The following is a 16466-nucleotide window of genomic DNA, read 5'->3' on the forward strand; positions in this document are numbered from 1 at the left end:
TCGGCTACAGCTCCAATTGGATCCATAGCCTGGGAACCTCCATATGCTTCGGGTGCAGCCCTAAAAAGACAGACCAAAAAATCAGCTTCTTAGCAACACCAACTTAAAAAAGAAAAAAAAAAACCTGTGATAGTGATGCTGTGGATATCAAAGAGGCATGCAAAAGTAGGAATGTAAGTTTTTATGAAATGAGGGCAAAATACATTACTTTTTTCCTTTTTCTTCTTGCTTTTTAGGGCCACATCCTTATGGAGGTTCCCAGGCTAGGGATCTAATCAGAGCTGTTGCTGCCAGCCTACACTACAGCCACAGCAGTGCAAGTTCCGAGCCACATCTTCGACCTACACCACAGGTCATGGCAACGCCAGATCCTTAACCCACTGAGCAAGCCCAGGGATCGAACCTGTGTCCTCATGGTTGCTAGTCAGATTCGTTAACCACTGCATCACGAAGGGAACTCCAAAAGCACATTACTTTAAAACTTACATTAATTTATATGAACTTAAATATACATATGTAAATTACTAAATAGCTTAAGTGGGACTGTTTTATCTAAGTTGTTAAAAATATATTCAGGGAGTTCCTGAATATATATATATTCAGGACTTAGCCCTGTGGCTTAGTGGGTTAAAGATCTGGCATTGCTGTAACTGTGGAGTAGCTTGCAGCTTCAGCTTGGATTCAGTCCCTGGCCTGGGAACTTCCATATGCTGTGGCTGTGGCCAAAAACGGGGGGAAAATGCAAGTTCATTCAGTGATCAAAAGAACTTAAAAAATATTTTGTACCTGGGAAAATGGAGGATACTCTTTATTCAGGGTGCCCTTAGTGTTGGTCATAATTATAGTTTTTTAAAGAGACCCCCCCAAATAAAAATAAAAAATAAATTCTTAAAAAAGCAATAAATATATAAATAAATAAAAGGAGTTCCCCAATGAGGTTGTCGGTTTGACCCCTGGCCCCGCTCAGTGGGTTAAGGATCTGGCATTGCTGTAAGCTGTGGTGTAGGTTGCAGATGTGGCTTGGATCCTGCATTGCTGTGGCCGTGGTGTAGGCCAGAAGCTGTAGCTTTGATTCGACCCCTAGCCTGGGAACCTCCATATGCCACAGGTGTGGCCGTAAAAAGCAAAAAAAAAAAAAAAAAAAAGGAGTGTCTGTTGTGGTTCAGAGGGTTAAGAACCCGACTAGTAGCCGTGAGGATATGGGTTCAAGCCTGGCTTCTCCCAGTGGGTTAAAGATCTGGTGTTGCAGTAAGCTGCAGCATTGGTTGAAGATTCGGATCAGATCTGGCATTGCTGTGACTGTGGTATAGACCAGCCAACTGCAGCTCCAATTTGACCCCTAGTCTGGGAACTTCCATATGCCACAGGTACGGCCCTGAAAAAGAAAGTAAAAATAAAAAATAAACAAATAAATTTAAAAAGCGACTGACTGGTCAAGCTCAGAGGGTCCCCCAGATTTCCAGGCCCAGCCCTGGTGAAGCTGGCCACCTCTGCCCACGCCATACACAAACACTGCTGAGCCCGCAGCTGGCCAGCAGTGAGACCTCGCCTCGGTCCTTGCCTCCTGGTTTTCTTCCTCCTTCTCTGCACAGGTCAAAAGGGCTTGGGTGTCAGGGCTCTCTCTGGTTTCAGAGGCAAATCCCAAGGCCTGCCTCATCTTGCTCTTCATCACCCAGGAAAGGAAAATGATCTGAGAAGTGGAGTTAAGGTCCAAGAGAGCGGAGAACTTCAGCTGCCCGGCGCTGCCTTCCCCCCTGCCCCCGAGGGCTCCGCCCTGGGCTGGCTCTCTCCCTCCCCAGATCATCCTGCCAGGTCGGTCACACATCACACAACAGACGCGAGCTCATCTGAGGACAGGGCTGGGTCCCACTCTCTCTAGTTCTCATCCCCCGCCCCCTTCAGGGCCCAGCGCCCAGCCAGACACCACATCTAACAAGCACTTAGTAAACATTTGATAAACAAAAGGATTTTGAAAGACACCTTCCTTTGATTATAGGGGCAGCGTTCACAGTGGATTGAATAATGTCCTCCCCAAATTCATATCCATCGGGAAGCTCAGAATGTCACCTTTTTGGGAAACAGGGCCTTTGCTGATATAATGAGTTGTAATGGATTAGGTGCACCCCAAACCCCATGGCAGAAACCTCGTAAGAAGAGAAGACACACAGAGATCCAGAAATGGAAGAAGGCCGGGTGAAGATGGAGACAAATTAAATTGATGCTGCCAGGAGTCAAGTACACCAGGAGCCACCAGAAGCTGGAAGAGGCAGGAAAAGATTCTCCCCAGAGCCTCTGGAGACAGTGGGCCCTGCCTGGATTTCAGGCTTCCAGCCTCCATTGCTGAGAGAATAAATACCCTTTGTTTAAGCCATCAAGTTTGTGACAAGGTGTTACGTACAGCGGCCCAAACAAACTCAAACGGTGCGTGAGAAAATCCATTTCTGGACTATTTATGCTAAAGCCACAGGTTCTTCAGAGTTCCCATCATGGCGCAGTGGAAATGAATCCAACTAGGAACGATGAAGGTGCAGGTTTGATCCCTGGCCTCACTCAGCGGGTTAAGGATCCAGCGTTGCCATAAGCTGTGGTGTAAACCCCAGACTCAGCTCGGATTTGGCATTGCTGTGGCTGTGGTGTAGGCTGGTGGCTACAGCTCCGATTAGACCCCTAGTCTGGGAATCTCCATGTGCCATGGGCGCGGCCCTAAAAAAGAAAAAAAGAGAAAAAAAAAATCCACAGGTTCTTCACCACCACCCCCTCCCTACACAGCACAGCTGTTACCCACTGTCCACCCGCCACTGTCTGAGCTTAGCTTGCCCTTGAGGCCTTCACATCAAGGTCACTGGGGTGTCAGCATATCAGGCAACACCCCCCTGGGATCAGAAGGGGGCTCAGTGATCACTGAGGAAGGACAGCCCTTGTCAGCTTTTCTCTGTTTCCCCAGCTCCTGCCCCTCCATCCCCCTGGGCTCCAGCACCAAAGAGAACAGAAAGCGATATTCACCTCTGAACAGCAGGTCCGCCTGCCAAGCCCCTCCCAGCCTGTGAGAAAGGAGAAGGCAAAGGGGGGAAGGGGTTCACGGAGGCAAGACAGCCCAGGTGGGGAGCAGCACTGAGCCTGGAGCCTGGCTCTTCAGGGCCAGAAGTTTCACCGTCCCCTCCGCTGTTTCACAGAGCTCCAGTCAAGAGAGATTTCTTCTTATGGAAGAAACAAAACAAGTCCACAAATTGCACATGGAAATTGTGCCCGCCTACCCCGGGGTTCGAACCGCCACCCTGGCTATCGGGAATGAATGCCTTCTAGCAAGAGGGGAGGAAGGCCTGGCGGGGCAGGGAGGAGATGAGACACAGGCAGCCGAGCCCCAGGGCCTGGGGTGGATACAGCGAGGTCCAGCGCCGCACGGCCCAGGGAGGTCAGGAACCAGGGCGTGGCCCGCAGCAGGTACTCAGGCTGCCGGTCATGGGCCACGATGGCCGAGGCGTAGAGGAGGCCAGCCAGCGCCGACAGGAGCCGGGTCCACAGGTGGATGGAGGGAAATGTCTTACCCCGGCACTGGGCAGAGAGAGGAGGGGGCTGGGCTGGGAGGAACACTGCCACCCCCCAGCTCCCAGAGAGCTGATTCTAAGCCTGGCTCCTTAGTGACAAAGAGGATCAGAGGACAAGCCCTCTGCCTATGGCCAGTCCCCAAGAGTGCTACTTCTGTCAGGCATCAAGCTGCTTCCTTTGTCTGGTGAACTCCTATTCATCCCTCAGAACCCAGCTTAAACTTAACCCTGGCAAATCACCATTTACCACCTCTACCCTAAGAGGAGCAACTAACTCCCTCTTCTGGGTCCCTCGCATCAGACATATCCCTCTACGAGTGCCTTTCACTCTGATCAGGACTTAGTGCCTTACACATCTATCTGCCCAACAGACAGAGGGTTCCCAGGAGCAGGGCTAAGGTCCTTGTCATCTCAGTGTCCTGGCAGGAGCTCGTGAATGTGAGCAGAGAGAGTGTGAGGGAGATAGAATTATGGAGATTCCAGGCCTGACCCTTCTCTTCCTGGGACCACCGACTCTGAACTAGGCCAGACAGAAAAGTCAGGAGAATTCAAGATAACACTCCAGAGATTTGGGGGCCAAGGGGATATTTTTGGAGAATGAGTAATGGAAATATTGCTTTTTTAAAAAGAAAACATATGCAACATTTTTTTGTCTTTTTTTTTTTAGGGCCACATCCGTGGCATGTGGAGGTTCCTAGGCTAGGGGTCGAATCAGAGCTGTGGCCGCCAGCTTACACCACAGCCACAGCAATGACCGATCCAAGCCTCTCTGCAACCTACACCACAGCTCACAGCAATGTCGGATCCTTAACCCACTGAGCGAGGCCAGGGATTGAATCCACATCCTCATGGATCCTAGTTGGATTCTTAATCCACTGAGCCACAATGGGAACTCCTATTTTCTCCACTTTAATTTAAACTCTCAATCACATCTCCCTCTGCATTTCTTCAAGTTTTGTTCCCAGGCCTCCCTGTTTGTAGACTGCACCCCCTGAATAGACGGCTCCCGGTCAGGGAGGGTGGTTCCACCTGGGCTGCTAGAGCAACACCCCTTCCCACTGGGCCTCTCCACCTCACACAGTCCAGGCAGCACCGCTAGGGCGAGAAGCCTTTGGGGTCCTCTAGCCCATCTACCCCCATTTTACAGAGGACATTGGGGAGGTGACTTGCAGGGCCAGGCTGGGACCTGGGCCTTTTGCCTCTGGATGAGGCCAAGCTGGGGGAGCCCTGTGCTCTCACTCCCGTGCCACCCTGTGCCTGGTGCCCCCTGACTCACAACTCAAGCTCTTCTCAGGGTCTGTACCAGCACCTAGAGGGTTCTATTGGCTGGATACATAGTAGGTGCTACAGGCATCACCACTTAAAGGCTGAAACTGGCCTGGTGACTCCAGACGTGGCAGGATTTTCTCCAGCACACGTGGGCCTGTCCAGCAGGTCAGGATAGAAGGCTGACGACCTGGCAAATCCATGCTGGGGGCTGGAAGTGGCCATGCCTCAGGTGCATCTGCAGCAACCATGATTCCCAGTGTTGTCAGCACAATGCTTCACACCCCTTGTTTCATTCAAGGACTCTTGGAGTTCCTGGAAAAATGGAAACTTCTCCCACCAAAACCACCCAGCCAGGCTGCTCCTCAGCGTCCCCACCAGGGGTAAATTAGGAGTGACTCCTGGGGGATCCAGGGTCGGAAGCTGTTCTGGATCAGCTCCCCATAGCACCCCATCTCTACTGGCTTTCTCCCTAATGAGGGAATCCAGCTCTGGGCTCTTATTCATGGGACCAGAGACATTCAGGGCTGGCAGCTCCTCCAGAATTGCCCAGCTCAGCCCCAGTGCAATCTCATTCTATCTTCTTGCCAAGGGGCCATCAGGCTTGAATGCCTCTAGCGACAAGGAGCCCACTACCTCATAAGGCAGGAGTAATTATACTGCATACTCTCAACACACCAGGCCCTGGGCCAAATGTCTCACCCATGGAGGTCGTCCTTGCACTGGATGGGAAACAGCCTGTCCGGGAACCTCTTGGTTATTGGTTTCAGCCTCAGGCCTGGTTCTGTTCTCCGAGATTGCAAAGAACAATGCTGTTCTTTCTGCCCCAAGATAGCCCTCTGTTTCCTGCATCGATAAGCTTCCTTTCTTTCTAGGCCATATACAGTCACTCATTAAGACATGTCTGCCAGGAGTTCCCATCGTGGCTCAGCGGAAACAAGTAACCATGAGGATGCGGGTTCGATCCCTGGCCTTGCTCAGTGGGTTAAGGATCCAACATTGCTGTGAGCTGTGGTATAGGTTGCAGAGTGGCTTGGATCTGTCATTGCTATGGCTGTGGCATAGACCGACAACTATAGCTCTGATTCGACCCCTAGCCTGGGAACCTCCATGTGCCACGGGTAAGGCCCTAAAAACAAATTAATTAATTAAAATAATTTTTTTTTTTTAAAAGAAGTGTCTGCTGGCACCTACCACGGGCAGACCCCAAGCACCTGGAACACAGTGGGAAATAGAACAGAGAAGCCCCTGCTCTCCCAGGGCTGATGCTCTGCTGGGGGACCAGGCAGCACCCTGGTAAATAACTAAAGGAGCTAATTTCAGGCTGTGATAAAAGCTATGAAGAAAATGGAGCAGAGGGAGGGACGCAGAGGTGGGGCTGGCCTAGGGCTATGTTAGGGGATGGTTTTATGGGTTGAATTGTATCGCCCCTGAAAGATGCTGGAGTCTCAACCCCCAGAGCTAGTGAATGAGCCCCTATTTGGAAACAGAGTCTTTGTAGATGATGAGGTTAAACTGAGGTCATTAGGGTGGGCCCTAATCCAAAATGACTGTGTCCTTTTTAAGGCCACACCTGTGGCACATGGACGTTCCCAGGCTACGGCTTAAATCGGAGGTACAGCTGCCTGGCCTAGGCCACAGCCACAGCCATGCAGGATTCAAACTGCATCTGCGACCTACCCCACAGGCAATGCTGGATCCATAACCCACTGAGCGAGACCAGGGATTGAGCCCACATCCTCACCGAGACCAGTCAGGTTCTTAACCCTCTAAGCCACAATGGGAACTCCCAACTGTGTCCTTATAAAAAGGGGAAAGTCAGACACAGGAGCCTGTGGAGGGAGAACCCCACCCAAATCGTGGAGCTGTGTTGCCACCAGCCTAGGAGCTACCAGAGCTTGGAGAGGGGACTGGAACACATCCTTCCCTAGTGCCTTCAGAGGGAGCGTGGCCCTGCTGACACTTTGATAGCAGACCCCTGGTCAGACAGTATGTTTCTGTTTTTCAAAGTGTGTGCTACTTTGTTAGGGCGGCCATGGAGACAGTCACACAGGTGGTCAGAGTGCTGCAACAGCTCCTTCAAAGGTCTTGCTGTGACTGGACTTCCCAGCCCCCTGGCCACTCTGGAGACGAATCCCAGGGGTGGCTGAATGGAGTGCTGTGCGCCCCTTTCTCCCCTCCCCTCATCTGAAGATAGTACCTTAGTTGATGTGGCCCTGTGTCCTGTGCGGTTTCTGGCTGCAGTTCCTACAAATGATCAACTAAGTCAGTCCTAAGTGCCACCCCTAAGTCCTGTTCTTCTGGAATTGCTATTAAACTGCAGTGCTCTTGGGCAAGTGACTGTTTTTTGGCTGCACCCATGGCATGCAGAAGTTCCTGGCCAGGGATTGAACCTGAGCCACAGCAGTGGCAACACTGGATCCTTAACCCCCTGAGCTACCAGGGACCTCCAGCAAGTGATTGTTTTAGGACTGAAGGATGGGCTGCCACATTTCCAGGGTCAGGCCTGGCCATTTTCACACATCCATAATACGTGGCTCGTCTGCAGGTGCTCGCCTGCCTCGGGGGGCCTTTCCTGTGCTCCCCTCTGCCCCCAGTGCCTTCCCCTCGCCTCTGCCCCCTCAGGCCCCGCCCTGCCTTCCTTGCCAGCCTGACACTCCCCAGCACCCAGCGCCTCGCAGGGGGAACAGTTTCCACTCTCACCCATTTGAATAACGTACGAGGCTTCTCTCCGTCTTCCAAAACCCCAAACATCTGACTATCTTTCTTAGAGCATTCAAAGATCCTGCTTTCCATTTCTGTGTCTTCTGTGAGACGGTGAGCTCTCCGAGAGCAGACAGGGCATCTCGAGTCACATCTGTTTTCCCCATGGGACCGGCCAACGCAGGGCTTCCCTCACCCCAGATGCCTAGAAAATATCTGCCAACCATCTAGAATACACAGACCCCAGGAGCCGACTGATTCTTAAAAATCTAAAACCTTGTCATTCCTTAATGGGAAGCCTGTCCATCCAAACTCAGGGGCTCTTTTCTGAGCTCCTGCTTTTCATTTGCTACAAGAAATGGAACGAGGGGGGTGGGGGGGTGTGCTTGGGCTGTGGGATGGAAATCCTGTGAAATTGGGTTGTGATAATCATTATACAACTACAGATGTGATAAATTCGTTGAATAATAAAAAAATAAAATAAAAAGAAAAAGAAATGGAAAGAACACAGGACACTCTCCCCATCAGCCTCAGGAACCCCCCTGAGGCCTGGGGTCGCCTGCCCACTGCTGTCCCCTGTCCGTGTGCACGTGTGCACATGTACACACAAACACACGGAGACACCACCTCTCTACCCAGTGACCTGGAGCTGGGAGGAGGCTCCCAGGTGCCCTACGACCTGCCGGGGGACCCAGACTCCCAGCCCCAGCCTCACGATTCTGGAGAGTGCAGGCATCCGGGAAGCCCAGGAGCCGAAGGCTGCAATGATGCCCAGCAGGTAGCCGAGGATTTCAGTGTTGTCCTGCGGGAACAGTGATGCCCTCAGCACCTGAGGAGATGCCTGTGCGCCCCAGGCCCATCCTCTTCTGCTTCTAGAAGGTTCTTCCCAACAAGGCCTAACCCTGACCCCCCATCCCCAGGGCATCTGTTGGGACCGTAAGGAGGGGAGGGACCTGCATTCCCCCACATCACATGCTCCTGAGCAGGCTTGGCCTCACCTGTATCAGGCTTCCCAGCAGCCTCCGCTGCGGCCCGGGGATGGGGCCTGAAGCCTTCGGGACCACGGCCCACACAGCCCAGCCTGGGCCCAGGCTCAGCGGCAGGACCAAGGCAAACACACTGGCCCTGAGCCGCTGCCTCCTCTTCCTCTCCCGGGAGCCCCCACCTGCAAGACACCAAAATCCCACAGGGTGCCCGGGATCTGGAACTTGACAGAGAACCGCATGGGAAGAACTGGCACTGGCCCAGCCCTGAGGACAGGACGGGCGCCCACATGGCTCCATAAGCCAGACCCTCCCCACCCTTTAAGGGCATGTGGTTGTGCATCCCAATCCCCCCATCCTATATCCCAGCCCCCACCCCCACCCCCTCCCAGTGCTCTTCCCCATTCTCAGTCCTCTCAGAGCGTTTATGCTTCAAGGCAGGGCAACGCTTTCCTGTATCGCATGCTGTATGCACAGTGTCGCTCGTCCTAGACTGGAGCCCTGAGGGCAGCCACTGTGCCCTGGCAGTTGTATAATCTACACCAGAGCCCGCCTGGCACAGAGCGAGACAGCTCTAAGAAGCACCCTCCCCCTCTGGGTAACATTGAGCAGCCGAGGGCGTCATATGTTACTCCCTGAGGCAAGCATTTCCTTTTGGGACAAAGGTCTGAGCGTGCAGCTGCCCCTTCTCAGGAACATCCCAGTCCCACATACTCAAGGCTACTCACTCCATCTGAGTCACTTCCGGCCCCCGCTCTGCCCGAGGCGGCCCAGGTCCATTCCGGGCACCCATTTCCGGAAGTGGTGGGACTTCGCTTGGAGCCCCAAGACAGGCACACTGAGTATCATGGCTCATCCCCGAAGCCCTGCAGGCTCCCTCTTCCTGGCCTCTGCCTGTGCTGCCTTCCACCTGGAATGCCTTTCCCTGGGGTCCCAATTCCAAAGTCACATTCTTCCCTGATGCCTGCACCCTCTCCGCTCCTCTGGCGGCCCACCATGTGCCCACACCCCCTCACCAGCAGCATGAATTACCATTTAAGGCTCTGTCTCCCTGGTCTGGCTGAGGCCAGGGAGCTCGCCAACTATCTGTGCCTGGCAGGAGCCTATGGTACGCTGAAAGATGAAATGAATGGATGGATGAAGACAGGAACAGACAGCAGCACACTCACCTGAATTAGACTTGAATCCAGAGCCGCAGACTGGGAAGAGAATGGACACAAAATTCACCAGGTCAATAGCTGCCAGGTAGGCTCCTGTGAAGACCTAGGAGCAAAGGAAAGACAGCCTAAGTGTTCAGACATCTTTCAGCAACTACAGCATGTCTCATTCTGGATCTCTTCCACCACATGTGTTCCACTGATGTTGGGCTGCCAGGACAACCTCCAAGCAAGAAAGGCTGATTATCAGCTCCATGTGACTGATGAGGAGATGGGGTGCTTAAGTGACCCATCCCATTATGCAGACACCCGTCACAGAGATGGGACAAGAACCCAGTCCCCCAAGCCCTCCACTGTATGGTGTGGTCTCTGTTGTGCAACTGCGGCCTGGCCACTGAACTTCTCTGGGCCTCAGTTTCCTCATCTGTAAAACAGGAATAATAACAGCACCTCCCTCCTTATTAAATAGATTATATGAGCCAATACATGGAAAGTGCATAGGCCAGCCACTGGGAGAAAGTAAAATACACCTACCCACAAATGCACCAGCTACTGACAGTATTGTTGACACCTAAACAATGTGGGGGTTGGGGTGCCATCTCCCTTGCAGTGGAAATTCTGAGCATAACTTTACAGTTGGGCCTCTGTAGCCATGGTTTCGCATCCATGGATCATGTAGTGCTGTAGTGTGTATTTACTGAAAAAACCCACATGTAAGTGGACACACAGTTCAAACCCATGTTGTTCAAGGGTCCACTGGACTTAATGCTTTTTTTTTTTTTTTTTGTCTTTTGTCCTTTTTTTTAGGGCTGCACCTGTGGCATATGGAGGTTCCCAGGCTAGGAGTCTAATCGGAGCTACAGCTGCCAGCCTACACCACAGCCACAGCAACACAGGATCCCAGCCAAGTCTTTGACCTACACCACCGCTCATGGCAACACTGGATCCTTGACCCACTGAGCGAGGCCAGAGATCGAACCCGCAACCTCAGGATTCCTAGTCGGATTCATTTCTGTTGCACCACAACGGGAACTCCTGTACTTAGTGCTTTAGAGCATGTATTCTAGGGTTTGGATCTGATCCTGCTACTTACTAGAGGGTGACTTTATTTATTTATTTATGTTTCTTTTTAGAGCCATGCCCGAGGCATATGGAAGTTTCCAGGCTCGGGGCTGGAGTGGAGCTACAGCTGCCGGCCTATACCACAGCCACAACAACGCCGGATCAGAGCTGCATCTTTGCACTATGCCACAGCTCATGGCAACACCGGATCCTTAACTTTAACCCACTGAGCAAGGCCAGGGATGGAACCCTCATCCTCACAGATGCTATGTCAGGTTCTTAACCCACTGAGCCACAACGGGAACCCCTAGAGGATGACTTTAGAGAGGTTATTTAACCTCTCTCTGCCTCAGTTTCCATCTGTGTAAAACAGGGATAATGACAGCGCCCATGTCATAGGATGATTTGAGGATTAAATGAGTTAATACAGGAAAAGCCCTTACTGCCAAATACATAGTTAAATATTTAATAAATATCAGCTATTATTATTGCGCTTGAGCTGAGCCTCATTTCCTTCTATCAGTTAATGAGAATGGGCTCCTGAAATGAAAGATGATTTGCTTCTGTGAGACTGCTGCTCAAGGCCGGGTCTAGAGCTCCCCAAATCTGTGTCTGTCCACGGGGCTGTCTTCCTTCACTGGGCAGCACAAGGCCAGGATTACGGATCCTCCTTAGCATGTGCGTTTCAGGACAGGCCCCTTCTACACAGATCTATTTGCAGGCCTAGACTTTGGAAAAGACTTGAAACTGCTTCTCACTTGCTCCAAAGCCCACATCACCATCTAGGAAAGGATTCAGACACCCCTGCATGAGCTGGGGCTGGGCCCCAGGCTCTAAAAACTGTAATAGCAAAAATCCCTGTCTATTGGGCATCTACTATGTGTCAGTTGCTGTTTTAAGTGATGCGGATACAGTAGTGACTCAAAAATGTTTGCCTTTACGGAGCTGATATTCTTGTAGGGGTTAACATGCATTAAGCAATAAACATAAATAAGTTGATGATATATTAGGGGAAAAACAGGATGAGAGGGTCTGGAGCACCTACTAGAGGCCGGGCACAATTTTAAACAGGTGTTCAAAAAAAAAAAAAAAGATTAAAAAACCGAAAAAGAAACAGGTGGTCAGGGAGGGTTTGTCAAGAAGGTGATAGGGTTTTTTTCGTCTTTTTTTTTTTTTTAGGGCTGCATCCTCAGCATATGGAGGTTCCAAGGCTAGGGGTCGAATTGGAGCTACAGCCGCCAACCTATACCACAGCCACAGCAACACGAGACCTGAGCCACGTCTGTGACCTACACCATAGCTCACGGCAACGCTGGATCCTTAACCCTGCTTAATTCCTGAGCAGGGCCAGGAATCAAACCTGTGTCCTTGTGGATACTAGTCGCGTTCATCACTGCTGAGCCACAATGGGAATTCCCAAGAAGGTGATTTTTGAGCAAAGATATGAAAGGAGGTAAGCATCGAACCTTGTGGGTATTGGAGGAGCAGAAAGACCAGCAAAGGCACAGGCTCTGAGCTGAAAATGTGCCTTGCCTGCCGCTGGCACCTGTGAGCACAACACACCTGGATTGTGAGCTGTTTGGCCAGAATCGCACCTATGGTGTCACACAGGCTGGTCAGGAGGCAGCACGCAGCACACAGAGCCGACTGGTCCTGGCCGGGTTTCCTCCCACATCTCAGATAGAGAAGCCTGCGGGACAGACAAAGGTATGGACAGAACACAGAGATGTGAGTTTGGGTTCCCAAAGCAGGTATCTGAATGGGTAATTGTGACTTTTCGTCCTTGTGAATCACTTTCTTCCCCAGATATTCAGCACATGTCTTTTTTTTTTTTTTTTTTATCTTTAGGGCTGCATCCTCGGCATATGGAGGTTCCCAGCCTAGGGATTGAATAGGAGCTGTAGCCGCCAGCCTACGCCAGATCCTTAACCCACTGAGCAAGGCCAGGGGTCGAATCCACAACCTCATGGTTCCTAGTCGGATTCGTTTCCGCTGCGCCACAACGGGAACTCCTCAGCAGGTGTTTTTGACCTTAGTTTACAGATGGAAAAAGAAAGAAGCCTATGGCAGGGGCCAGACCTCAAGTGAGGAATTCCTTTCCTCCTACAAACCTGGCTGCCTCAAGTTTGCCTCAACACCCACCACCCAGTGTTGACAAATTAGCTGTCAGCTTTTATTTGTTGAAAGGAAACCGGAGGGTTATAAAAGTCACCCAATCACTGCAGTTTAATTGCAGAGCAGAGTTAATTGCCTAAATTAAAAAGGCAACTTGTTTCTTTGAAATTAAAATGAAATCCTCCTCATCCATCTGTGCAGTGAGGGGGCGTGGCTTCTTCTGCCAGCCACGTCCAAGTTGATTTCATTTGGGGGGGCATGTTCTTCACACACCAGAAGAGCAAAGCTCCCCCAAGATGTCATGTCGCTTTGGGCTGACCACTCTCTAGCACCCCCAACTGCTGGCTTCTCTCCCTTACTTCCTGCTTTCCATTCACAGACACCCAGGAACAAGCGCAGGATGGTTGCACAGGCTGGAAGGAGCCAGACAGCTCTCTGTCAGCATCACTGATCAGAAAGACTTTGTTCTAGGAGTTTCCGTCGTGACTAGGGAAATGTATCTGACTAGCATCCATGGGGACGCAGGTTTGATCCCTGGCCTTGCTCAGTGGGTTAAGGATCCAGCATTGCCATGAGCCGTGGTGTAGGTTGCAGACGTGGCTCGGATCCTGCATTGCTACGGCTGTGGTGTAGGCCATTGGCTACAGCCCTGATTTGACCCTTAGCCTGGGAACTTCCATATGCCGCGGGTGCAGCCCTAACAAAAGACCAAAAAAAGAAATAGTTTGTTCTAGATGTTTCCCTGCTGCATTTCTATGGAGAAACAGAGGCATGATTGCAGCTCTGGTTCCATCTCCTTATCATTAGAACCGTCTAGCCTTGGGACTAATGGGTGAGGACAGAAGGCTACTGGGTTCTCAAAAGTTCCCAATCATTCCTTGACTGGCTAGACAAAAAAAAATTCATTTCAATGCTCCTATCTGAAAGGAAAAAACTGAGGCGTATGGCAAAAGGTAAGTTAATGCCCAAGGTGAGCCAGGGCTAGTCCTCCCCTGCCAGGGAATATGTGGGTGGCACTGTCCCTGGAGCTTGGACAGGGTGGCAGAAGACCTGGAGGCCATCCTTAGCCAGACCTCACCCTTAGAAGCTCGGTTACCATAACCATCTGGCCAAACCACTGCAGGTGTTGGACAGACCAGGGCAAAGTCTGTGGCCAGAGTCAGATAGTCGCCACCCCCTTCTCAGCTAAGACAACTTTGGGCAAACTGAGGCCAGAAACATTGAGAAACTTGTCCGAGGTCCTTGCCCTCTGCCAAGGGTTGGTGGCAGAGCTGGAGCTATAATAATGCTGTCTAATGAGCACTTACTAAAACCTTTACCAGGACTAACTCACTAAATCCTCTCAGCCGTCCTGTGAGTTACTATCCCCGTTTGCATGAGGAAAAAGAGGCCCAGGGATTTTATGGCTCGCCCGGCTCACACCGCCAGTCAGTGGAGGAAAAGCTGACAATAGAACCCAGTCTCCGTCCACTGCACCACCCAGCCTCCTTCTGCTGGCTCCCAGCCCAGCTTCCCTGTGCGTGGACTCCGGAAAGAAGTATCTGACTTCAGTCTACGGCAAAATGTTCATTTTGATCCCGGAATTGTGCTGCCTCCGGCATCCTCCCTATGTGGCCCCTTCCCTCTAGGTTTCCAAGTTAGCAGGGTGCAGCGCCCCAGTCTACCCCCGCGGCCGCCCCGGCCCCCTCCTCGGCGCCTCCCGGTCCCGGTTGCCATTACAGCGCGTGGGCGGCGATCCAGCAGGAGGAGGAGCAGATCCACAGGCCGAAGGAGATGCAGACACGGTGGCGGGCGAAGCAGCGGTCCAGGTAGTCCCAGTCCCAGAGCGCGGGCGCGGGGCTGGGCGCCTCCCCCATGGCTGGCTCGGCTCCACCCCGCCCAGTGCCCGCGCCTTCGCGTGGCCAGGAACCCGCGCGCAGCCTCCCCGGCTGCCCGCAGTTCCCGGCGCTGCCACCCCACGCCCCCTTCTTTGGTTCGGCTCCGCCGTGGCGGCCCCAGGCCAAGCGCACCGACCGCGGGCTAGCGATGGGCGTGTCCAGTTCCCGTCCCGAGCGCCGGCGGCGGCGGAGACGAGAGGGAAAAGTTTCCGGGCCCGCGCAGCTCCCTACCCCTGGCGCTATTGTCGGGGGTCCGCGGGCGGGAGGCCGCCCCCTAGCGGCGGGATCTGGGAGCAGCCTCGGCACAAAGGCTGCGGCCCCGCCCCCCAGGCAGAGGCCCTGCGAGTGACCTAGACTCCTTCGCTGTCACCAACCGCCAAAGCCAGAGGCCAGAGCGGAATACAGTGACCTGCCGGCTCATTGTGAGGCGCCGTGCCCGTTCATTATTCCACTACATGATCTGAGCCAAACAATAAATACTTCGCGCCCAGGGAGCAGCTTGGGCGCTGAGAATTACCAGATGAGCGGGGCTTGGTCCACTCGTTAAAATGCCACAAGACAAAGAGGGCGCTGGGAGGCCAGGAAGGAGGAATCAAATGCGCTCCCCTACATCCTCTCTCACCCGCTTTTTTGAGACTATAGCTGCACCCTCTGCCCCCATTCAGCTGCCCAAGCAGGGCTCTGGACATGTAGTCCTGCAGCCAGGGAGACCCCGTGATCCTTGAGGTCCGTCCCCTCCCACCCAGGCACACTGTCACTCAATTCAAGTACACCGTATTTTTCTTGAGAACAAACCATTATTTCAATTTAAAATTTTACTTGTTAATTTTAATAACTTTTCTTAAAGGACACGTTTATATATTTTTTTCGTTAAAAAATAGCTTTACTGAAATCTCATTCATACACTGTAAAATTCACTGCCCCCCCTTTTTGTTTAGCTGTACTTGTGGCATATGGGCCAGGGATCAAATCTGAGCCACAGCTGCGGACCTATGCCACAGCAGGATCCTTAACTTGTTCTGCCACAGCAGGAGCTCCAAAATCCACCCTTTCAGAGAGTGAGGTTCAGTGGTTTTCAGTATATCCACAGCTGTGCAACCACCATCACTGTCTAGTTTTGGAAACTTTCTTTGCCTGTTAAAAAACCTCGTGCTCACTAATGGATACTCTCCCAGCACTCCCAGTCTTACACAACCACACATCTACCTCTGTCTCTATGGAATTGCTTATGCTGGACATGCCTTATAAATGGAATCATCCAAAAGGTGACCTTTTTATGACTTGACTTCTTTCACTTAGCATAGTGCTTTTAAGGTTCATCCATGTTGCAGCATGTCATTTCTTTCTCTTTTCTTCTTTTTTTTTTGGCTGTGCCCGTGACATGCAGAAGTTCCCAGGCCAGGGATCAAACTCACGCCACAGCAGCGACCAGAGCCCCAACAGTGACAATACTGGATCCTTTTTTTTTTTTTGCCTTTTCTAGGGCCGCACCCACGGCATGGAGGTTCCCAGGCTAGGGGTCTAATCAGAGCTGTAGCCAACAGCCTATGTCACAGCCGCAGCAACTCGGGATCTGAGCCACTTCTGCAACCTACACCGCAGCTCATGGCCAACAGCAGATCTTTAACCCACTGAACGAGGCCAGGGATTGAACCCACAACCTCATGGTTCCCACAACCTCATGGTTCCTCATGGTTGGATTAGTTAACCACTAAACCACGACGGGAACTCCAACAATGCTGGATCCTTAACCTGCTG

General features: G+C 52.1%; 1 protein-coding gene across 4 annotated transcripts in view; it reads right to left on the reverse strand.

The window, feature by feature from the left end:
• TMEM44 (transmembrane protein 44) overlaps window positions 1–14960 on the reverse strand; it is a 34943-nt gene extending 19983 nt beyond the window's left edge. For 3 of the 4 annotated variants that reach the window (XM_047789115.1, XM_047789106.1, XM_047789097.1), the window contains exons 1-7: window positions 14551–14960; window positions 12280–12406; window positions 9667–9760; window positions 8513–8679; window positions 8230–8316; window positions 3382–3552; window positions 1562–1690 (exon numbers count right to left, since the gene is read on the reverse strand). In XM_047789115.1, the coding sequence (XP_047645071.1) occupies window positions 1562–1690; window positions 3382–3552; window positions 8230–8316; window positions 8513–8679; window positions 9667–9760; window positions 12280–12406; window positions 14551–14687 (912 nt within the window). In that variant the 5' untranslated portion in view covers window positions 14688–14960. The remainder of the gene's footprint in view (window positions 1–1561; window positions 1691–3381; window positions 3553–8229; window positions 8317–8512; window positions 8680–9666; window positions 9761–12279; window positions 12407–14550) is intronic. The other variant, XM_047789122.1, reaches the window with a different exon arrangement.
• Window positions 14961–16466: the final 1506 nt, after the last annotated feature.

Source organism: Phacochoerus africanus, chromosome 1 (genome assembly GCF_016906955.1).
Source record: "Phacochoerus africanus isolate WHEZ1 chromosome 1, ROS_Pafr_v1, whole genome shotgun sequence".
Classification (NCBI taxonomy): Eukaryota; Metazoa; Chordata; class Mammalia; order Artiodactyla; family Suidae; genus Phacochoerus; species Phacochoerus africanus.